The sequence below is a fragment of the Odontesthes bonariensis genome, chromosome 3 (assembly GCF_027942865.1).
Source record: "Odontesthes bonariensis isolate fOdoBon6 chromosome 3, fOdoBon6.hap1, whole genome shotgun sequence".
Classification (NCBI taxonomy): Eukaryota; Metazoa; Chordata; class Actinopteri; order Atheriniformes; family Atherinopsidae; genus Odontesthes; species Odontesthes bonariensis.
In genome coordinates, this window is record NC_134508.1 from 19,478,569 (window position 1) to 19,501,988 (window position 23,420).

General features: G+C 42.9%; 2 protein-coding genes across 4 annotated transcripts; both read right to left on the bottom strand.

The window, feature by feature from the left end:
• Nucleotides 1–3: 3 nt before the first annotated feature.
• nelfcd (negative elongation factor complex member C/D) lies at nt 4–5,988 on the bottom strand. Its single transcript, XM_075460783.1, has 15 exons — nt 5,774–5,988; nt 4,873–4,985; nt 4,423–4,532; nt 4,193–4,302; nt 4,003–4,110; nt 3,557–3,709; nt 3,011–3,141; nt 2,533–2,698; nt 2,306–2,440; nt 1,962–2,101; nt 1,382–1,496; nt 1,195–1,290; nt 964–1,104; nt 492–621; nt 4–309 (listed from the first exon to the last, which is right to left on the bottom strand). The coding sequence occupies exons 1-15, from the start codon at nt 5,828–5,830 to the stop codon at nt 275–277; spliced, it is 1,740 nt and encodes a 579-aa protein (XP_075316898.1). The 5' UTR covers nt 5,831–5,988; the 3' UTR covers nt 4–274.
• Nucleotides 5,989–6,561: 573 nt separating this feature from the next.
• On the bottom strand, nt 6,562–22,368 carry kdm5ba (lysine demethylase 5Ba). Of its 3 annotated transcripts, none has more exons than XM_075460788.1 (27): nt 22,048–22,368; nt 18,618–18,695; nt 18,136–18,258; nt 17,830–18,000; nt 17,074–17,199; nt 16,407–16,500; nt 16,220–16,326; nt 15,957–16,115; nt 15,647–15,766; nt 14,852–15,010; nt 13,779–13,960; nt 13,371–13,533; nt 13,115–13,234; nt 12,711–12,905; nt 12,246–12,427; nt 11,949–12,073; nt 11,664–11,814; nt 11,277–11,397; nt 10,705–11,060; nt 9,954–10,092; nt 9,697–9,876; nt 9,447–9,605; nt 8,649–9,068; nt 8,473–8,563; nt 8,210–8,385; nt 7,784–8,047; nt 6,562–7,689 (listed from the first exon to the last, which is right to left on the bottom strand). In XM_075460788.1, the coding sequence occupies exons 1-27, from the start codon at nt 22,198–22,200 to the stop codon at nt 7,552–7,554; spliced, it is 4,452 nt and encodes a 1,483-aa protein (XP_075316903.1). In that variant the 5' UTR covers nt 22,201–22,368; the 3' UTR covers nt 6,562–7,551. The 3 variants fall into 3 exon arrangements, with proteins under 3 accessions (XP_075316903.1, XP_075316904.1, XP_075316902.1); XM_075460789.1 differs by having other exon boundaries at nt 16,229–16,326; nt 17,074–17,202; XM_075460787.1 differs by having other exon boundaries at nt 17,074–17,202.
• Nucleotides 22,369–23,420: the final 1,052 nt, after the last annotated feature.

Genomic DNA, 23,420 nt, shown 5'->3' on the forward strand with positions numbered 1-23,420 from the left:
ACGGTGAATTTCAGTCTTTTATTATTTTAAAATGACACGAGATGAAATAGAAGATCAAATATACACAATGGGGAATAAAAAAAGAAAAACAAACTTTTAGCTGCATCTTCAGAGGCCTCTCAAGCAACCAGTTTCTCATTAACGTGCTCCAGCTGTGGGGCCGTTGCCTTTCAGTTATTTCAACAAAAAGTCCGTCTCGAGCAGAGTCTCTTATCACCGGGATCACAGATCCTCGGTCTCCTTTGGGTCTTCCATTTTCAGTGTTATTTCCATGTCAGTTAATCATGATGAAGTTCGACTTGCAATGAGCTGAAACACAATCGGCAACATGTTAGTGCTTCACAAAGATCAGTGGAAAATGTTTAAACTTGACCAAAAGTGCACTGATTTTCAAATGTAAAGAGCACTTCCTGTTTCTGTGGGCGACAAATCTTTAATACTCTCCGTGGACTTTATTCAGACTCGCACACCTGTACAGGTACTTCACTTACCGATGAACTCTGCAACCGGGTCATGTTCGCCCTCAGTGCGGATCGTCCCTGCAATGCTGTCGTTCTCCAGGATGGGCAAAAAGAGCTGAACAAAGTCTGAAGTGTAGGGAGGCGCGATCACATCCAGCACCTTAAAGGGAAGCATTTCATGCCGGGTCAGACCACGACCACAAGTTATTGTCTTCTAAAGTTTAAAGGCACAGAAAGCAGGATATATATAGATATAGATATATAAAAACACTCATACTCACTTTTAATACTCACTGAGCAACATTATCACTCGTTTGCCCAGTCATGTTTCCACTTCCAATTGTATTTCTTTTTTTTTTGTCTCTACCGACACTTTAAGTAAACACAAACGCTCCTGGATTCATATCATATCAATAACTCTAAAGTGTACATGTAAACCCAGAGAGAACTTCACTTCCCGTACTTCCTGTCACGACTACTCGAAGCCAAAAGCAGCTCTTACCTCAGTGACAAAATATCTAATGAGGGAGATATCTGTGTTGAGTTTCTCCAGACATTTGCGAATGTAGCCGACGACAGGCAGGACGTAGCCACGACTCAGCAGATGAACCATTCGGTCCAGCAGAGTCTTCTTTAACTCCAACTAGAGTTGAAACGAAAGCAACATGCCCTTATCTGAGAGACTTCAGCTGGGAAGTGAAACGTGAGTATGGCGGTTTTCACAGGCACCCACCTGCTCCATGACGTCCAGCTGAGAGTGCTCCGTCTCAAAGAGCTTGATGAGCAGCTGGAGGACCTGCGGGTGCAGCAGCTGGTGGCACGTACAGATCTGTGAGGAGGAGAGCTTCATGTTTAAAGTTCACTGCGCTCTTCGCGACTTGAACGAAAACCCAGCTTTGGGTCTGATAATAATGCCGTACCTCATCCAGTAAAGCTAAATGGACTGGAGTGTGGTCAGTCTGGAGCTGGAAGTAACGCGGCTCTGACACTGTCCAGTCCACCCACTTCAAAACTCCCATGGCTACGACTGGAAACCTAAACACACGGCGACAGCATCCGCAGACTCAGAGCAGTCAGGAGGTCTTTGTATCAAGCTTTAATACTCGTCCCCTAAGTTGCTCCTTTCTACCACAAACTGCCATCAATTAGTCTGCTGAACATTTTTTGATTAACTGATCAATAAAATAGATCTTTCCATAACAACTCGCTGCAAGTAGACAGATCCGATGACTCTTAAAAGTCTATTCCAATTACATTACATTTAACAGGTTTTATTCTGGGGCTTTTTACTGTATTTGCTTCTGACTTGTACGAGCTACTTACTTAAAAAAAACCCAGATGTAAGAAAAAAAAAAATCACACACAATTTAATGTGTTGACATTTTGCATCTTTTTCACGAGGCAACAATCTAAAACCCTAAGTTTTTTAGTTTAATAATCACAGGGCTCTAAGGAACCCAACAAACATGCACATTTTGGAGACCTTGGTCGTCCTCTCACCTGATGCATTGGTACAAAGTGCCAAGTTCAGCCACCAGCTCTGTGGCTCCTTTGTTCTCATTGCAGCAGAGGTTGTGAACAGTCTCTATGGCCTTGGACGTTGACTTCAGCTCATCTTTATTGATGTTTACTCGCTTGTTCTTGGATTGAATGAAAATGAGGTATAACATGTTGGGGAGGAATTTTGGAAGTCGCAGTTGAGAAGGAAAAAAAAAAAAGAGGACACGAGAAAACAATTAAGCAAATAAATGTCATACATGTACACAGGACGGCTGCCGGCTACTCAGCTGCCAGCCAACTTCATTCAAACAACACTAACAATCACAGTGTTTACAGATTTCAACCTTTTTCCATGTCTCGACAACACTGGCAGCGTAGGCCAAGATGTGGATGTATTTGTGTTTATGGTCCTGGTTGATTTTTGATCCAGGCTTGAAAAGCGACTGCATGAACAGGTCTAGAAAGGCAGGAACTCTGATCTGAAGGCACGAAACACGATTATTTCAGTTAATGACACCTCAGCAAAAAAACGCAGTGGACATAAACTGAATGAGAGAAGCACAGTCCTCACCAGCTCCACGGGAGGAGGGTCCATGCTGCTGAACATCTTGAACAAAACCGTGATATCGGCAGGATTCAGGGCTCCTTTGGACAACATGGCGCCCAGCGCCTGGCAGGCTCGAGGGTAGGCTGCTGCTGTACCGAGCGCGAGGGTTATCTGACTGGCGTCGTGACCTCTGAGATATAAACAATGCCGATAAAGTTAATACTGACATTTTTTATTTATTTATCTAAACACAAACAAAACCCAGCCAAATAAACCTTACATCCTCCATTATGTGCATTTGCTTTATTCTTATTTGTTTTTACACAAGTTTGAGGATATTCCTGGTTTTCCAGCCTGAGATCACTCGTTTAACTCAACTGAATTGTTGCCCTGTACAGTTACAGTTACACTGACTTCTTTGGCTCTATCCTAAAAGAAGAAAAAAAAAAACGTAACCGTGTAAACCTTAAAAGACTGTCGCTGAATTACGAGATGATGTTACCTCTCGTGCGCAGACTTTTGCACCTCCTGGCTGATCCTGCGAACAGCCGAACCGCCCTGCTCCTCCTGAGCGAGGATGGACATCATCGCCTGGGCAAAGAGGTACGTGTGCTCTCCGTGACACACCATTTTCTGCAGGAGAGAAGAAGGAACAACTCAGCAAAGATCAGAACTTTGAGAATGAGCGTTTTCCAGAGTTTCAAAATACTTTCCAAAAAAAGCAGAGAAATTCAATTGTCTGTAATCAATATGGTAATCAAAATTGTTGACGAGTTTCTGGATAAAAATGAATGAATGAATGAATGAATGAACAAACAAAGAGCTTTCTTTTACAAACTCTACAGCCAAAGCTAATACTTTGTCAGTGTGTGACGGAGCAGAGCAGTGGAGAGCCAGCAGAAATGCAGCTGTCAACACCAAACGTCTTTAACCATCTGGTCGGTATATCTTTGGCCACCGTGTCAAAGATACTTGCAGCTGCTAATGTTTCACCTGCACGTCATGGCAAAACAAGACGGGGAAATCTGCACACACAGCAAACTCTCACCGCAAATTCTGGCAAGTTCTTCTCCAGGTTTTCTTCTCCTCCGTCCAGCAACGTGGCCAAAGAGGTCCTCAACACCCGGGAGAAAACCTCCAGCTGCTGACACGCTGTCGACACGCTCGTGATCTCTCCTTGGTAACCGGCGTCAGAAATAAGCTAATACACACACGAGAAAAATCACAAAACTGAAAAGAGGCGTCTGCAGTTTGACTAAATCAATCTGCTGAAGTTATAAACAGTTTTTGATTTCTCAAAAAGTGAAATAAAATGAAAATAAACATCAGAGGAGGTTTTACAGTTATATGGGTAGTTGATAAGTCTCCCGATATAATTTACTTGACACAAGTATGCATTGTTCTTATCCATTTTAGGAAAAACAAAAATAGAAACTAAACAAACGCTCCAGTATGTGCTTCACTTCTGGGCCACACGCTGCACTGTGACGATACCTTTACAGTGAAGTTGAGCATCAGGCAGTCGGGATGAGCCTCCGCCAGTTTATAGAACAGATCCCTCCACGTTGTGTGCGCTATCATTTGCTCGAGCCAAGCAGGAGTCTAGAAGACAGAGCAGGCTCAATTAATTTTGCTTCTCGTAAGAGCTTCACCTGCTTAAAATGTGGTCGCTCAGATATCTGACCTCTCCCTCTACAGTGAAGATGGAATCTGCTTTCTGGGGGTCAAAGTGCTTTATCAGGAGACTCTTGAGGTGATTTTCTACTCGCTCTTGGACCTGAGCAGGTTCTACACCTGCAGCCGAAACAACATTAATAATACGCATATTAATGACAGACCATCAATAAGAACACACACTTCAGGCTGGATAAGAAAAGAAACAAAACAAACATTACAGAATGAACAGTCTGTTACCCATCTGGATGAGCCACTCAGCCAGCAGATTAACTGTCTGAGCCACAGCAGAGTAGTTTTCAGAGAGGAGCTGGATCACATGTTCTGGAGAGCCACCTGCTTGGAAATACCTGCAAAAAGGCTTCTTCAGTTTGGATGCAAAATGGACCGCTACAGGAAATCTTTCCTGCCCACAGCCATCAGCATCTATAATAACTCCTTGATTTAATTGAGTTACATCAACATTTAATTTCCCTCTGGGATAAATAAAGTATTTTTGAATTTTGAATTGAACAACAACGTGGCTCTTACTCTTTATGATTTAAAACACTGTTGTTTTTTGCAGTTTGATGATGCAAATCATCTGACTTTAACTTGTTTGTATCAAGAAATCTTTTGCATGTTAACAAGTTGGATGGATTGTGTGATTACAGACTCAAGCATCTGTCATATTTGGAGCGAGAAGCTTACATTTTGAGGGTGTTGAATATTGCAGGCTCCATGATGTAATCCCTGCTGGAGAATTTCTTCAGACAATCCTCCTGGATTTTCCCGTCGTCTTCTCCTTCGCCATAACCATCCTCCTGAAAAACACATTGACACTGATGGTCTGACCTGGCAATTGAGACCCACTATTCCCACGACTTTCCTGGGGGACTCATGAGCACCTAAACACAAATGTGATGAAACCTCATCCAATTTTAAAGCCAGTAAAATGATGATAGCTCTGTTCTTAAGGTCAAAAACAATGTGGACATTTAGAGCAGGCTCACACTCACACACCACTATAATATCTAAACATTATTAAGTCATGTTTTTTTGACAGACACTAAAGTCTGTGACCATATGGAGCTGCATTCGAGCTAACAACTATAACAATACAGGTTTGAGCGAATATTTTGACGACAGGAACACTAAATGAAAACCCTGCATGATTTGGATCACATAGTCAGAGTCTGATAGGTCAGAGATTGATGTTACATTGGTGTATGTTAGTGCTCCGGGATTTAAGCTATAATGGCAAACTACTGTGCAGTAAATCAGTGTGCATTCATAGTGTGGTTTTAAGTGTCATCGACCCAGAATGAAATAATTGGCTTTGTTTTAACGTCAAAGTTTATGACTATTTTGCTAAGTTTATGTAGCACAAAATTAAAAATAATAACGTAGCCCAATTTTACTTAAATCACACACAGAAGTTACATGTTCATTGGTACAACACAACGGGTAAATTAGCAGGTAATGTCCATCTGCTGTGCAGTTAGTTAGCCTGTAGCTGGCTAACCGAGCAAGTCAATACTTCCACAAGCTAATGCTAAGCCAATGCTGCCCTGCTAACGGCCAGAGCTGCTAAACAGCAACAAGTTCTCACCATGTTACCCTCCGTGCCTTCCCAGTCTCCTGCGCCGCTGTAATATTCCTCGTCCATTATGACGGGAATAAAGGTGACACCACAACTGAGCAGCTGTAAGTTTTATATAGTGCCGAAACTTGTTTTACCCCTGCAGATGCAGTTCGGACCAAGATGTATGAAGGCTAGCCTGTTTAGCTAACAAGCTAACAACAACAGGACAGGAGGAAAATGGCGTATTGACCACGCCCCCGACATCAGAGATTTACTATGTGTCCCCGGGTACAGACTGTCAGGCGGAGGTCAGGATTCATTTTATTAAATTAATTGGCTTATCCTTTTGAAATATCTCAACATTAAGGTAACTTCTTCTCTTGTGGCTACAGCTAAGAAAAAAAAAAAAAATATCGTTCTGGTTAAAAATTGAAACCGTCCTAAAATGAAGATAACATTTAAAAGCAGAAGGTGGTGGCTGTCCACGATGTGAGAAAGCTGCCATTTCTCAGTATTTGCATACAGACTTCACTGAGACCTCGGCTACTGTAAATGTGCATAAAAATAAGTATGTTAAATGGCTAAACTTCCTCAGAGTAACTTTCTCATATACTATTCTTAACAAACATTATGATCAGTGTATGTGATAGAGGCCTTTGATTACTCAGAAGTTACACTGTGTTCCTGTTCCACACATTGTTCAGGGAGTGATCTTTTTTTGGTTGATCACGCTGGAAAAAATATAAATAATTTAGCTTACAGCAAACTACAACTAAATCGTTCACGCTCTGAAAAGATTAAAAAGAGTCCAGATATATGGGAACAAACATTTTATTTTATAATGCAAACTGCAACATATGAATTATATTATTTATCCAAAGGAGCAAGAAAAAGGTCATATACCCGTGGCAAATAAATCACACAGTCTGGTTTAATCTACGTCCAACACAATATTTTCAACCTCAACCATAAAGGGAAAGTCCACCCAAAAACAAAACGTACATTCCTTTGATGTCGGACAGTTCATTCTCACTCTGTGGACATAATCGAGTCTCATCCACTGCCGGGAACAAGGGATCCAGGACTTCCTCTGCAGACAGCGCCAAATGGAAACCTGACTTTGTATCAAAGCCGGCAAACTGTTAAGGAATATGGGCAAAAGTATCAGGTGCAAACTTTTGCACGATTTGGATTATCGATCCATCTTTTTTTGTTTGTTTTGAAGTGCACACATATGTTGACTGAACTGTAATATAGGATTCATAAAGTGAATTCTTCAGGGTTTTTGCTTCAGGAAGGCATCTTATCAAAGTTTTTCTACACACAAATATAGCTTCAGGTGAAAACTGAACACGACTTAATCTGTTCAGCTATTGCTCAGATAAATAATATTTACTCTACAAGAAAAAGGTAAGTTTCACATTGTTCAGATGCATGTCAAAGAAAGTACAGTCCTGAAATGTCAAACTGACATTTTTTGGTTGAAAAATCCCTGCGCTGGTTTAACGTTTAGTTTTTTTTTTTGTTTTTTTTTTCTGCTTCTAAAACCACATCTGCATAAAGTCTTGGAAAGTTTCAGAAAGGATTAGTTGATTAGCTGGAAAACCAGCCGAGTGACAAAAACAGTGATAGAAGTCTTTAGTAACTCCGGGGGGGGGGGGAGAAGGAAAATAGCACCATGTTCACTGAGGGCAAGCCAGAGGGTGAAGGAGAGACGCCACAGGAAACACAGAGTTCAGGTGTGCGCTGAAGTCCTGTGGCTTGCAAAAAAATAAAAAGACTGCTTCAACATCACTTTTTGGTCTTCATTCTCCTCTGTCATAGTCTGGCTGTGTGCAGCTTATGCAAATATAGTCCTCCTTCTCTGCTCGCTCAGCAGACAGTCCCACACACACCTGGTGGAACCACTGATTACAGCTGCCGTCACACTGGACCCAGTTCACCTGAAATGACAGATGAGAATACAATGTACCGTTAATAGGAGCACGGGTCAGTTAAAAAGCAGGTCGGGGCGATGTAAACGCTGACCAACTGTACCTCGTCGCCCTCTGGTTCTCTGCACCAAGGCGCAGCACACAGCGAGTAGTCCTCCTCTGAATCCGACGGACCCGGGTCAGATATTGTGTGTGTGGGGGAACATGTCCTCTTCGATTCTTCGCTCCTTTCTCTGCTTTTCTTGGGCTTCTTCTTGCGGGACTTCTTGGCCTTCTCGCTGTGCTGAGAGTCTGAGCTTTCCTTGCGCCGCTTGGTTCGTTTGCTCTGGCTGCTCAGCGCCTCCTTTTTCAGACTCGACGCGGCGTTCTACAGAAAATTTTAAGATTTGAAAATTGCTTTTAAGATCTACCTCAATTATGACATTTTGATTTAGTCTTTTATTTCAGCAACTTTCATTACGCGCCTACATGTAAAATACTTTCTGAAGTCATACATGAAGTTAAAGAAATGGACTGTATTGGTCCACACCTTGTGGTGGGGACTCCCACTCGGAGACTCTTCTGCGTCGTTCCCACAGGGAGAGCTGTGTGAAGGCAGGGGGACCAGTTTGTACAACAGGTATCTGTACAGCTGCTCGGTCTCAGGCAGAGTGACCTGCAGCAGGAATCCCTCCACCATTAGTTCCTCCAGCTCGGGACCGAGGCCTGTTGCAAATGTTACAAGCGTCGGGGAGTCAGAGAGTTCAGAGGTCAACTGAAAAAAGGAGACTACAAAGAGTTTCCAAAACTGACCTTGGACTGGAACGGACTGATGCTTGGTATGAAAAGATGATCCATTTATTTCCTGAGTCGGACATGAAGACGTTCTGGACCCAACTCTCCCCTGAAGCGTCAAAATGAAATGCATCATTAACCGAGTATACATTCAGATCATAAGAGGTATTCGGAGACACAAACTTTCCACTTACCATCGCCGACACCCTCTCCAGCACTCCCTCTGCGCAGGCCTGCTGGACTCTGTGCTGCCATCGCACCGTCCTCTCAATGAGGAAGCGCAGGGCGTCTCCTTCTGGCAGGCGAACCCGAATCCTCTGCAGCGAGGCCAACAAGGGCAGAACCTTGTCCAGAGGAGGTTTCCTCGTCCGCTGGCAAAACGGGCAAAGCCAGGCTTGGCCGTACTCGAGGTCTTCAGCCGCGGAGACGCAGCCGCAGTGGAAAAGGTCTCGACAGAGCTCGCACTGCACCATGACACCTGAAGGGGCCTTTTGGCAAACACAAACGCTAAGTGCACAACAGTTTTCAGCAGGCAGAAACTTGGACTCATTCGAAGCTCTCAGAGCCAACAAGATCTCCAACTCCCTCTGTCGGACCTCAGCAAGAGTGGCCATCTGCGAGAAGAGAAAATCAAAGGCTATAGATCATAAACCTGACACCACATCTCATTTACAACTTTACATGTACACCAATCAAAATAACATAGGCGATTTATTCTTTAACACTAAACCATTTCCTTCTCACAAAACAAAAACCAAACATCATCCAACCACCTCAGTTCAAACTCTAGCCCATATGTTGAGTTTTAGAGTCTTTGAGCGAGCATCAAAACAAACAGACCTTTCAGTCATCTTAGAGCTTCCAAAGCAAGGTTTGTTTTTCTAAATTAAGAATAATAACTTTTTCTCAGGTAAAAGTTCAACCAGTGATTCTCCCGCCTGCCTTTGGTGTAATAAAAAGGGGGAAATAAACCGTGATGCAGGTACACTCACAGCAGAGGCAGAGTCCCTGCTTTCAGACAGAGCTTTCTCCACGTCACACAAAGACTCCAGTTTTGTTGAAGATTTTTTATTGACTTGTGGAGCTTCCTTCATTTTCTTAGATCTTGACTTTTGATGCCCAAAGCCAACATCACATCTTGGGCAGAGGACCTGAAAACCAGATGACAAAACAACGTCGAATATTTAGAGCCACACTTAGAACGACGGCTGAAAACTGATCACACTCGGTTTCTCAATTCACCTCAAGAAGAGAGAAGGGGGAATTTTTCAGTAGGAATGTTTTTGCAGCGCTCTCCTTCCAGCTCTGAACGTCACCGACGAGGGCCTCGAGTCGGCTCAGCGGGTCGAGCCTCACTGGGATGCCCTCTGCTCTGAGAACCAGCTCAGAGAGGCTGTCCAGCACAGGAATACGTCCCCCCAGCTGCAAACCAGCAAAGCCTTTAGTTTCAGCTTAAACTCGAGTGTCTGCACAAGTCAAAAGGTGAGGGCATATTTTACCTGGAGGGTTTCGGCTTCATGAAGCCATTTCTTGGCCTTGCTGACAACATCCTTCAGCTGCAGACAGTTGGGCAGATAAGCGGGGATGTTTTCCACTTCTTGTAGAGCAGCATCCAGTGTATCTATGCTGTGATATGGCCTGTGGAGACAGATTATATGCAACTACTGTAAGCACGAGACTTTCCAAAAGTTGTCCACCATAGGGAAAATATTGCATTTCAGCGAGATTTATACAAAGAAAAACAGAAAGCCTTCTCATTTGCAGTGTCTGTGCACTCATTAATGGGTTAAGCGCAGTGCCAACACCGTGATCCTCTTTATCCACCATGATCCTGCTCTGCAGACTTGGCACATTTCACTTTATACCCTCTGAGGTTTGAGCTCCCATTTTCACACTACACAACATGTGACTGTGAATTATTTGCAATGACAGAGTTGATAAATGGGACCACCTTGGGATCATCTTTAGGTCGCCTCAGCATCAAATTTGTTAACTCTGGGTCTTTTTTCCTCTGCACCTGAAGTGATCGTTATCAATTCAATTCAATTCATTTTATCCATCTGGATGTCGTAGATTTGGTTTTTCGCTGATAAATTAATATCTTAAGAACTTTGAGAATTGAGCTAAAAACAAAATACGACAAACAATTTGAAGATTAAATAAAATTTAAAAAACAAACAAACAAAAAAACTGATATGCGCATCATACTTTCATTCATTCCCATCAAACCTATAGAAAATGACTCGTCACCTGGACTCCAATAGGCTGAGCACCTTCTCCTCCCACTGCTCTGACACAGTCAGCAGCTCCTGCAGACGGGCCATAGCTTTCTCCACGGAGCTGTGGGGAGCCAGGCCCACACCCTGGTCGATCAGCCTCCTCATGGTGTCGAGACAGAGGCAGTCTGGCCTGCTGCTGGCTTGCTGCACGGCCTCCAGCCATCGAGCCTGTTCCAGTCTCTCCCTCAGCAGAGGCAGCTGGGGCAGGTCCACGTCCAGGCCCAAACTCACATCCAGCAGGTCCTGAAGCTCCTGCGGGCTGGGCGACTCGTCAGAGAGGAGACGCTCACTGCGCTGCTGGAAGTCGTCCACCCGGGTCAGAAGGTCCTGGAGGTCATGAAATGCATTGTGTAACTTCACATAAAATGAAAGGCTACTTATGTAATGTTGCGTGACCCAAGATATACTTTTATATTAGACTGACGATGAGGACACAAAAGTGTTTGAGGATGAAGAGGAAAAAAATATATACAATCTTAATACCGCTCATCAAATCATTCATGATCAATAAAGTAATAAATAAATAAATACATAAATGCTTACCTTCAGTAAAGGAGCCTGTCGAATGTTACATGGCAGGTTGTCCAGCTGTTGGACAAAGGACCTCAGCTCCTCAACAGTCAACTCGTTCTGGTTTTGAGACTTTCCTCCTCCAGAACGATACCTGAAACACAGATTTAAACGGTCAACGGTTTGGAAAATAAAACTAAAGACTGCCGATAATATACTGTACTACAAAAAAATATCTCTATACAGTGGAATAAAGAATAATTGACATGGACTCACTGAAAAGCTTGAGAATAATGATCACATTTTTTATGTCGTAACATAATACTATCAAACACATTCAACACAGCAAATCTTTACGGATGAGGTTTGATTACGATTAACAGCGATACAGAAGAATCCACAATCTTTTCATTTTAGCACCTCGTCTGCCTCTTCCCATTGAGAAGCTGCTGAGCCATCACGGCAACTTTATCAGCCTCTGAGGTGATGGTACGCAGCTGATCCAGAAGGCTGGTTTTAGGGAACTCCTTCGTCTCTGCTTGTTCCACCAGGCTGTGAAGCTCTTCCAAACCTGACCAGAAAAAAAAACAAACAAACAAAAAAAAAAAAAAAACGCGTTCACTTTAAGATGATGTTTAAATAGAACCCTAAATGAAGGGGAAGTAAAGCTTATTAAAAGACTGTGCTGAATAGGTATCTTCACACCTCTTTTCTTGGTTCCTTTGTTCTCCACGATGTCCTGAACACTACAAACCCAGTCTTTATACGACTCAGCACGCAGTTTTACTGATGCCAGCACGGGGTACAGCTCATCCAGGGAAAACTTAAAACTGAGAAGAAAATCAAGGCAGTGAATACCGATGGGGACTTTGTCAAAGTAATCTCCTCTTCCTCACACCAGTTCAAGTGCACATTTGCTTAAATCATATTACTTAAAAGCACGTGTTTATTCAACATTGCACAGACTAGTAAGTTAAGTAGTTGGGATTACTGAGGACTCACTGGAGTGTGAGGTTACTACGAGGACAGGAGCAGAGGTCCTGGGCGTGGTACAAACAAGCCATCTTGTTGGGACTGCAGACACAGGTGATGCCAGACAGGTAGCAGGTGGTCCGACACTTGAAGCACTGCCGCTCCTCATCTGGGAGCACCTCGTAATCAACTTGTCGAGACTGCACCACACCCTGGAGACACGGATTCAGTCATTAGAGCCACAGAGGAGACGGGAGAGCCAAATGTGGCATCTGTGCAGACCGTAAAAAGTCTGCAAATCTAAATCTTCTATGATGATGATGATTACGTTTTAAACAGGTTTTCTCGACCAAAGATGGAATTAAACATCAAGGATATGCCAATGTTTCCACAGAAGACATGTTAACTTAACTTTGCAACAACTACACCCCAGGAGCCTCATCATTATGCTGAAGTAAAAATAAATTAAAAAGAAAAACACTGAGAGCTGCTCACCATTCTGTTGATCTTTTCTCGCAACGCTCTCTCCTCTTTGAGCATGGAGGCCATGTCCTCCTGCACTGCTGAAGCCAGGTCGACATCCATGGAGTCTGTCTTCAGGGCCATGTTGCAAACCATCTCGTCATGAGAGAAGACACAGTATCTGCTCAGTTGGCGATAGTGGTCCACACAGTTACGGCCAATGGGCATCTGCCAGAAAACACGATGAAGGTGAGTTTAAGTGCAAAAGGTGAACAGAGAACACCGACGTAGCAGATTTAAATCTGTCATCCTTCTCAGTACTGCTCATTCATTTTAAACTCGACGTGAAACACATTTCTGAGTTTCTCCTAAATATTTTTGAGCAGAACAACGCAGGTACAAACATGACCTGGTATTGTTTAACAACATTCACTCACCCAGTCCATGGTGCAGAAGTTAACCGCTTCAGCAAAGTTGAAACCCTGGTTGAATCCACTGTGGTAAGCTCTGGGGAAAGTGATGACAAACTCCCCCGCACACTGGTTGGTGCGATATATCTGGATTTAGTAAGAAAGAAAGAAAGAAAGAAAGAAAGATTACAAGCAGTTCCTGTTCATTTAAAGATCATCAAAATCCAGCTTCGTTTCCTTCTTAATTTGCGCAGGATTACAGAGTCAACAGTGAGCAGGTTACCGGAACGCCGCTGTTCATTAGCGTGTTGGGATTCATGATGGTGACCAGCTGGTGAAGGAGGTCTGGCTGGGACTCAAACAGCTCCGGGGCCAATTTCTTCATGACCGACTCCAGGTGCTCTGCGGCATAACCAGGGGCCCCGTACCACGTCTTCGGCTCACCCCTGTGACACATGTGAGCAAACATTTTAGCAGAGTGGGAGACAATGATTAAAAAACATTTCGAATTGTATTTCAGAGGATGGAAAACATGACACTTTTTTAATGAATTCTTTTATAACAATGATAGGAGAGACCTGCGCACAACGTCTCTAAAACAGCAAAATTGTGACAAAAACAAACAAAAACCTCCATATTAAAAAATAAAATCACCATTACTGACAAAGAAAGTTTCCAAAAAGCACTCTACCAGTGAAGATAGTTTATGGAGTAGCTCCAGTGGTCCTCAATATGCCAGCAGAAAGAGGAGAAGCACATCCCCACATAAAGCCAGGGAACCTTCATCCCACAGATGTCGGCTGTAATGTGAGTCAGCACCGAGGCATCAAGGACCGGCATGTTGTTCAAGTTCCAGCCGCTGCTCAGGTAATGCTGCAGGTCAGAGACAGGTGTCAACGGGGAGCCCAACGTAGAACCAGTTCTCTCTGTTTAGGCCACCGAAGCTTTGGCCAGAGCAACCGACCACGAATGTCAGGACAAGACGGGTTATCGAGTCCAGGCTACGCACACTGAAATGTCGTGACCGCCATGTTTCATTCAAAAGAGTAAAATAAAACAACTTAGCTGCAAAGTAGCTGCCAAGCAGCTGTGGCGGAACACGAGCTCCGTGTTCCTCCCGCTGTTTAAATCTTTTATATTGCCTGTCACGACCGTGAGCAGCGCCTAATGCGGCATTCACAATAACATTGTGTAAATCCTGGTGGGTAGCGTGTTAATAAATACCCGTCAGTGTTTAGAAACACCTGTTGCCGTCGCAGAGAACGTTTCATAAACCCCAACTGTTGCTTAAAACATTATGTATTCACTAAAATGATGATATTAAAACACCATTTGCTGGGAAAACAAAGCAAACTCTGTAATCCGTTATCATTTCTTGTTATGAACCGTCTCCCTGCACAGTGCTCTTCTACAGAAACTCAGAATACACGAGAGGGACGGTCAAACATGCGTCAGATGAGGTGTTTGAAGGGACTTCACGAGGCGGCTCTCTGGCTGTGGGAAACCAAACTAGTTAGAACGGACTTAGATCCGGATCTAGCAAGTACCCTGCAGCAGCACTGGCTCTGCTCATGGAGCTGACACGGTGTGAACGAAGTAAGCAGAATTACATACACTGTTGCCACTGAATATAACCACTTACATAGATAATTTACCTCAAGTTTATTTTATTGTGAGTGATTCCAAAAGGGCCAAAACCAATTTTTTTTTTTTTTGCCAGTAGAAAAGTAGGACACGCCTCCCTCCATGACGGAAACACTGTACCTCATCCCCAGGAGAGACTTCAAAATGACCGTTCTTCACAGGGAAACCACTCCCAAACTCCTTTGAGGCGATGTCTGCTCCATACTCCACAGTGACGTCGTCCTCGATGGTGCTGACAAGACGCCAGAACTCCTTCTCAACCAGTTCAGTAGGAACCATCTAAAAAAAACAAAAAAAAAACAAAAGGCATTAAACTCAAATCAAGAACCTGAACTTACTGTATATAAACACAGATGCTCGTCTACCATGACTGGTGCAGAGAATTGTCCCGAAAAGATGTTTGAACAAAACACACACGTCAGCTGGACAAAGTTCTCAAAGCTTTAGCACGTGAGGAGCACTTTTCCCCTCCAAACATCTTCCCATCTCTTGCAAGTATATCTGTGTAGGTTAGTGTAATGAGTTTGTGTAAAAGGTAATAACTGATAACATACAGAGGACTCCCTCTTCATAAAGTTAATAACACAGAATCGAGGACTGATGAGAAAGGAAAAATAAATGTGACGGGCTATTTCTGCATCTTGATAGCGTAATCCAAGCAGTGCACACATCACTTACAACTTTTATTTTTGTGGTGCAAGTCTGACCGATGTCAAGTTTGGAGTCCCAGTTCAAACAATGACAGCTTAGGGGAAAACCCCTTTTTAAAATCAACATCTGGTATGAAATTGCAAGAGATGTCCAAGCTAAATTACAAGGGAATGTGTGACAGAAAAAGAGTGGAGAGCCTGCAGTTTTTGAACAAGTCAAATCGAGTCCTTCAGCAGCTGTCAGGACCCGGACCTTCTCACTCACATGAACTGGCATGTTGAAATAATCAGACTTGAAGGAGTCGGCCATGTCTCCAAAAGCTTGAAGGGTGTAGCTCCTGCCTGCTTGTTCAAAGCCAAACGCAACGGCAGGTTTGCCACATTCCTGTAAAACAAACAAACAAAAAAAAAAAAAACACAAAACAGAACAAAGGATGATCACCACCATTAAGATGTTACATTGTTTGTGTCAGATGAGAAGGGGGGGGGGGGGGGCGCGGGGGGGCAGAGCCGTACTCCAGTTCCCAATTATGAGCAGACTTCAGCCCCCTGAGGGTGGAGGTGCAGCCGCTCACCTGAGCCAGGCACTTGGGGCATCTCCAGTCGCCTTTGGGAACGTCGTGGAGCGGCGGGATCAGACAGAAGATGTGGTAGCTGTCGTCACAACCGTCGCACAGCAGCAGGCGCTCCTCTGCACTTCCGCTGCCACAGACCAGGCACATGTACGTGTCCACCTGAGATAACAGTTGGAGCTCGTCATTCAAAGCAGTGCACACAGAAAACAATACTTTATTCATAGTGATCCGTTATTTTCATAAACAAAAATAAAACCATTTACTTTATTCACCGAAGGTTTGTTTATTTCATTCAATACGGTTTCTTCATATTCTTTTGGATCCATGTGATCAACGGGCTCCTTTTTCACCTCAAAGACCGCCATTCGCACTGAAAGACGAGGATGAACATTCAAAGGAGGCTTAAGGAGGGCCCAGTAACATTGCTTTTATTCTTTTTTTTTGTCTTACCAGGTTCTGGTTTAGGAACATATGTCCCCATTCTTCTCCTCAGATTGGGACGATTCTCGCAAATTTCTCCAGGTTCAATTTTGAAGCAGCCTCTCTGCAGATTTAGTGAAAGTCAGAGAGAGAGAGAGACGGATGGAAACGGAGCGAGTTGTACACTCAGTAATGAATGAGATATCAGGGATAGAACAAAAAGGAATGGAAGATACTCTTTAAATACTAGTGTCGGTTGAATTTTCCTGCTGCTTCTGCGTAATCAAATTTTTTTTTTTTTATTAATTTCTATCCAGCAGAGGTGCTTTTATATGTAATTCTTCTTGACATTTCATATAATGTTGTGACTTTTTCAGTTCCCTTTAGCTGCCATTTTGATTATGAAATCGTTCCATCCTTGAATAGATTTGCCCCACTACGAAGCTTCATTAAAGTCACTTTGACAGCAGAGCCCAAAGCGGTTTGGAACCACAAAGTCGATGAATTAATGGAACTCTGCTCACAATCTCGAGTGACAATCACAGACTTCTTACAAGTCCGAGTGAGTCATTAGAAGCCCAACAAGTTAATCAAATTTTGAGAATTTATGCATGCGAATGGTGGCCCAACCTTTACCAACTCTACACGTCTGACGTCGACTCGCAGTACGCGGTCAGAACAAAGAGCGAAGACTCACCTCAGATCTCATTCGTTTAGCGCGACGAGCGACGGTGCAGGTCTCCTGTGGCTGCACAGATTGGCGCTGTGGCAGATCATGAGGGGTGTACTCCTTGTCTTTAGTGTCATTGGTCAGGGTGGCCTTCTGCTGAACAAACAGGGAAGTGTTATGAGACGGATGCTCAAACCAAAGTGGAATAAAGAGCCTCTGGATGTTTTGGTGTTCATAAACGCTTTCAAAAATAGAAAAGAAAAATGTATATTAAAAAAAAAAAAAAAAAAAAAAACCTTATAAAAATAAATAAATGGAGATTTCGAATTTCAGTAAATTTAGAGCGGCCACGTTTGGCTTCAGGGATTATAAAAAGTAGTTCAGTTTAAAGCGACACATTCTTCTCTAAAGTCGTCTGCCGTATGAAAGGCCTCAAACAAGAGAGGAAACACTGTTGCATTGAGAAAATGTTGCTGAACGGCTATCCTGTTTGTACCAATGATGCGGCTGCTGCGGCACAAACAGCTCAAATTAAACCAACTTTGATCACTACAGGCATAGCTCTCCTCTTTATGTTTGCTCCACATCGATTATTAACACCAAATCAAAACTAATTCCAAAGATTTCCTTCCAACAATGATGATTTTAGTTTGCTTTTACTTGATCAGGAAATTCAAGTTGAAATGGGCATTGATGAGCGGTTCAATACTCTTCCGCTGAGCTATCAAGACCGACAACTGCTGCTCTGCTGCTGTGAAAAGAAAACTGCGGATGGGAACGTACGGGCAGGTTGGCTCCAGTCTGGAAAAGGTTATACGGGTAGAGGATCCGCTCATAGTGGGCCCGCAGATGAGAGCCAATGGCCTTCCCAGGAGCAAAGCCCATCTTGACCGATATCTTAGTCCAGCGCCTTTCTCTGCATACCGCGTCAAAGCCTCCCTCTTCATTCACCAACTTGAAGAACAAGAAATGTTTATACTCAGTACGGAAGAAGGTGCATTTGTCCTGCATCGGTAGCGTTTATGTTTTCAGATGTGAATACAATAATAGCATACTGTATTATCAACGACTGCCCCGAACTTTGCAAACCTTGTTCAGTTGGTATAGATCCAGAATCTTTCTTTCTACGTGAGGGATTTTCAGAGTGCATCCTTGGAGCTCCCAGAATTTTGCGATTCGATCCAGGAAGTTGAGTTTAACTCTGGTCTGAGCCTGGAAACCAAACAAAGATTAGTTACCGTAATGTGTTACACATCCTCCAATGTGACCAGAATCACCAGATAAAGACCGTTGAGAAGAAACGTATTTATATCGTCAACTTGGGTTGTTTTCAAGTGTGAAAGTTACAGTTTCTCTTGGAGTGTAGATGCTCTAATCATTCTGCTCTGCCCATTTATCAGATGTTCAGAAACTGTAAACAGTTTGAATTAAAAAAAAAAAAAAAAAAAAAAAAAGGGGAAATGTGCTCATAATCAGGGCAGCAGTAATGTATACAGAAGACTAGCGGAATATGAATTTCCACTGAAATACCACACCGACTGGAATTGAACTGATATAAGAAACTACTATACCTCCAACTCATTAAGCCTTTGTATACGTGGGGTGAATTTCAGTCTGTCCACATCACAGGCAAAAGGTGGCTGCCAATCCTGAGAGAAATAAAAACAAGTTATGAAAAATGACACCAAGTTTGAAGCTGAAGCTTCTGAAAACAAAAGTTCAGGAGACTGCGACAGGCTACGATACACACATGCTCTGAACTGGTGTTACGCTGAATCTGACTGTCAACAAAGACCCGTGAAGGGAATCAAACAACAGTCAGTCAACATGTCCGTACTTCCAGAGGTTACAGAGAATTCTATAACTGTGTTGCACGACTGACCAAATCAGATGTGCTCATTGCCATTTAAAAGACTGACAGGTCTGATCTTAATGCACCCGAACGCTGTTTTACAACAAAGCAAGTCATACGAAAACCGTGACAAAGTCTACAGGAATCATCTCGATAATTTCGGTTTCGCAGAATCGGGTGGGATAAAGAGAAAAAACAAGTCTGATTAAAAAAAAAATTTTTTTTTTTTAAAAAGTGCTTTTCACAGTATCACAGAGTTATAATAATGCTGAATAGTGTTATGTCGCGATTACGTAGTTTCTTTAATGGCTACGGAGCCGTTGAAAAAAATAATTAATCAAACACCATAAAGAGTTGAAAAGACCAGAGTGATCTCTAAAGATTATCTTTGAGTTTCAGGTTTCACAGTAAAGCAGAAAGAATAATAACTAACAATAAACTGCAGAGTAGAGGCGCTACTTTACGTGGCGAATATGGAGAACATGTAGACCGTAAGTTTACTGTGGAAACTGGGAGCTTTTACCCACAGGTGCTCACACAGATTATTTCACCTACTCAATGTTGAGTCAAGGGAAAATGTCAGAATATTGTGAAATCTGTTCATTAAACGTACTCGTCCTCCACAGTCTCACACTTAAGTGTTTGTTTACATCAATTATAAAACCCTGATTTATTGATTAATCCTTACGGGATGGGTTACATTGTCAGGACAAAACCTGACAGCATTAATGAACACCAGCCTAGATGAGCTGAACTGGAAGAATTTTTAATTTTTGTTAAGTTGTAGAAAGTAGACAAACTTATCAGACGTAGATCTCAACAATGAGACAGCTTCAATTTAGCTTTAAAAGGATTTTAGTTAGGAGTCGTAACACTGTAACACAGACGTGTTATATTAACTTTCAGAATACAGCGTGTCGATTGATAATGCGATCTGATTTAACAGGGCCTCAAAGTTACCCCACAGCCCTGGATCCGAAGAAGCCCATTTAAAAGCAGTCCGATTTTTAATATACACTTTTTTAAAGTTATCCAAGCGCAATAAAATGTTATATTCACGTCCACAGGGCCCAGACAAAACCACCCACTGCCCCCCTCCTCCTCGACTTAGGAGGTAAAATACTGGTCACATCAACTTATCACCAGAGATTGGATTAGGCCGACAAATGCAGGAGCACAAAGGGAGAACAATCACATGGAAACGCATGAAAAGCATCGGGCTTGCTTGACCGCCCTCCAAGCACGTCTGACACCGCCACCAGTTAGGAATATATGTGCAATTTTGCTCTCCACGTGACCACTTACACCGCCGGAAACGCCAACCACACAGAAATCTCTGATCAAAAACAGGTTGTGGTGCAGTGTTTATTTCCGTTTGAAAAATGTCTTTTTGAAGCGAGGAACAGATCTGCAAACACAGGATCCTGTGTGGAAATGGTGTGCGCCTCATCTCTCACTCAAACATGCAGAATAAATGTAAAGAATTAACATGTTGAAAAAAATTTAAATGAACAAAGTGCTCAAAATCATTTCAGACTGGCTCACTCTGCTGGGCCCACACTGCAACCTGGAGCTAAATCTAGGTCTGACTCAAAAATAAAAGCCCAGGTGTGTCATGCAAGGCAAAATAAAGGGGTTTAAACCTGATAAAGAGACATTTACATACACAAGCAAAGGCTTTGTGAACAGGACATGCCTTGACAGAGACACACGCACCAGTTAAAAACGAGACAAAGATTAGCAGATGACTTGACCAATGTTTTATATCACTATTCCATTCCCGGAAGAGCAGCCCGTCAGCAGGCCAGTCTTTGCTCAAACACCCCCCCTCCCCACTCCTGTCTTTTGTTTACATGATCCGTGCTTTTTCAGCCACTGGACCAGCAAATACAAAAAGCAGCCACCCCACTCGCCGGTTTTTGATAACAATTCAGTCCCTTGTACCCCTGCCCACCGGGAAAGTGGGCTTTCTTTTTTTTTTTTTTTACTGCTTCCTAAGTTCTGCCACAGACGAGTGCCACGTTATCTGAATGCATACAGGTCACAAAACCCACTTCCACCCGGGACCACAATGACAAAGGGGATACCTGCCAGAAAACACATCCGTCATGAGAAGATCATTCAATTCAGTGGACTCTGTCCTTTTATCTAATTTAAGTTAATGCGTGGACACACCCTTGAATAAGGGCCGCCACACATCTCAAAAATAGGGTCAGTGTGAGATTAATTTGTGTTCTGCATTAGGAACATTTCCTTTCTACGTTGAGATTTAATGTGTGTGTGTGTGTGTGTGTGTGTGTTCTGGCAGTGGGATGGGTGGATTGTGGCAGACAAATACAAAACAAAGCACCACAAAAGAAATAATCTTTTTTTTTTTTAATAAAAAAAAAATATATATATAAAAAAAAATCTGTCCGAGAGTTACTTTTATAACTATATAAGGTTATTCTGCGCTTGGTTGAAATGATAAAGCTACCAATAATCGCAGTTGGAGTGAACTCGTGATAAAGCCAGGATACAAAGAGAGAAGCAGTGTCCATTAAGCGCCTGTTTGAAGGACCCATTTCTCCATAAACAGTTGGTCACCGAGCACGTACGTTAGCCAGCGCTGGGTGTCAGGCCACCGACAGGCCCGCTTAACTCTGCCTAAATCCGTCAAATCCTGCTCAGAAAGTTGCGCTTTACGTCTAAACTGCCTTCGTGGACGTGGTAGTCAAATAAGAAGTTCAAATTTTGGTGAGCCATTTCCTTGCGTCTGACTCCAGGAAGCACTTCATTCAGCTCCAACGTAAACAATTTACATTGGATTTGCGTACAGGCAAAGTTTAACGTTTGAATCTTTTTTTTTTTTTTTTTTTTTTTTAATGCCCTCTTTCTGCGGACTATAACAATGAAAATGTGTCCGAGTGATTTTAAGAGTTTTAATTTCGACCAAGACACGGGTTTCCTCTTGAATGGCACGTCGGTTACAGCTGAAAACAGTCCACACTCCAGCTCAAAGCAGGCTCACTATTCTACCCGGAGCCGCAATCCGCCATGTTGAAACCTGTCTAAAAACACAACTTTGCCTGCTAAATCCTCCGCAACAGACGAGGCTAACACGCCGTGCAAACACCTCGAAGAATCGCCTAAAATCAAGAGATGCTCACCGGCGGTGGTCGGATCTTGCAGATGCCAGTTTTCTCTGCAATCGGTCGTATTTTGTTGATGTACGCAAAAGGGTTGGCAAATTCCTCCCAGCTGGGCTCAAAAACAGGGCACTCCGGGGGAGGAATGAACTCATTCAGCTGTGGTTGAGTCATCGTTTCATCTTAGTCAAGACTCCAGCTGAAAAATATCCAAAAAGGCTTCCTCACGCCAAATATACTTGCTATGAATTTCAGTCTTTCAGTTCATGTCCACTCCACTCATTCAACTCAAAGACGAATTATCTAGTTGGAGACGAGCTGGTGACAGTCAGAGACTGTGCACGTCCGCTTCAAGAAGTAGACCCGCAGGGCCTTCTGGCCAAGTCTATAAAAAAACAAACACACGAGCAATTGTTTTATCCGCAGCTCTAATATTTTTGGCAATTTGCTTAAACTAAACTATCTCACCTTAAATAGAGAGTGTATTTCAACCAGGAAAAAGTTAAAAGACTGAGTAACGGCTTTAGTGCCTACTTCTATTTAGCCTACTTCAGAATCGTTAAGAAAAGAAGTAGTTTGGTCACGCGTTTAACACAATGAGAACACGTAATACGGGGTTTGTTATAGCTTATTTGTTCCGTAATCTTGTCTTAAACGAGTTCCTCCTTCGTGATTACGTTTGATTGTGTTCACTTTTTGGCACGACGGTGCACCGACCTCTATCGGTGTACAAATGAAAGAATGAGTTGAGCTGACTGGTCCTTTAACCGCCCGGCTGCACCGAATGAATAGAGCTATCAGACGGTACACTGTGTCTTCTATTCGAACACACCCACCAGATCATTGCGCGCTGGCCGGCACTTTGTTTTTAAATGGTCTAGAGGAGCTCGTTGATTGGTAGAGAGTCGTCATCTGTTGAGAGATCAACTGTTTATGTTTTTATAACAAACATTTGTTCTCTGTAACTCCGAGAAATGCATATGAATACAATACAACTCATTCCACATCTGACTCGCGCTGATTTCTGTCCGTGTACAAAGTTTTCTTAATCATTCTGTACATGATATCACAGATTACTTGCATTACATTAGAGTGTGTTAATCATCATCTGGTGTAGGTTATTACTGAGCAACAGTAAGAGTAACACAGTGACAGAACGAACTATACAGGTCAAATATTACTACTAAACAGGCGATCTCTCCTTTTGAAAGCCACAACTTTACATTTTGATGGCAGAGCAGATTGCAATGCAAACCGGGGGACTGAGGCTTTATGGCTACATGTGCTGTATATAAAAGTACATCGTTTTTGACCATAATCATGAATTTCACTTGTTCAGCTGTGCTGCTAAAAATAGAGACAACCACTGCCCGTGTTTCACAGTGCAGACGTGA

Bases quoted from the DNA above. Each gene is read 5' to 3' on its own strand.
- nelfcd (XM_075460783.1), bottom strand. From the start codon at position 5,830: ATGGACGAGGAATATTACAGCGGCGCAGGAGACTGGGAAGGCACGGAG. The intron at 3,710-4,002 runs GTATCGTCACAG...TGTGTGTATTAG, and splicing joins TGCTCAACTTCACTGTAAAG to CTTATTTCTGACGCCGGTTA. The intron at 2,699-3,010 runs GTAACATCATCT...TTTATATCTCAG, and splicing joins CAAAAGTCTGCGCACGAGAG to AGGTCACGACGCCAGTCAGA.
- kdm5ba (XM_075460787.1), bottom strand. From the start codon at position 22,200: ATGACTCAACCACAGCTGAATGAGTTCATTCCTCCCCCGGAGTGCCCT. The intron at 18,259-18,617 runs GTATAGTAGTTT...TTTGGTTTCCAG, and splicing joins AAAGGCTTAATGAGTTGGAG to GCTCAGACCAGAGTTAAACT. The intron at 8,048-8,209 runs GTGTGGACCAAT...AATTTTCTGTAG, and splicing joins GTGGGAGTCCCCACCACAAG to AACGCCGCGTCGAGTCTGAA.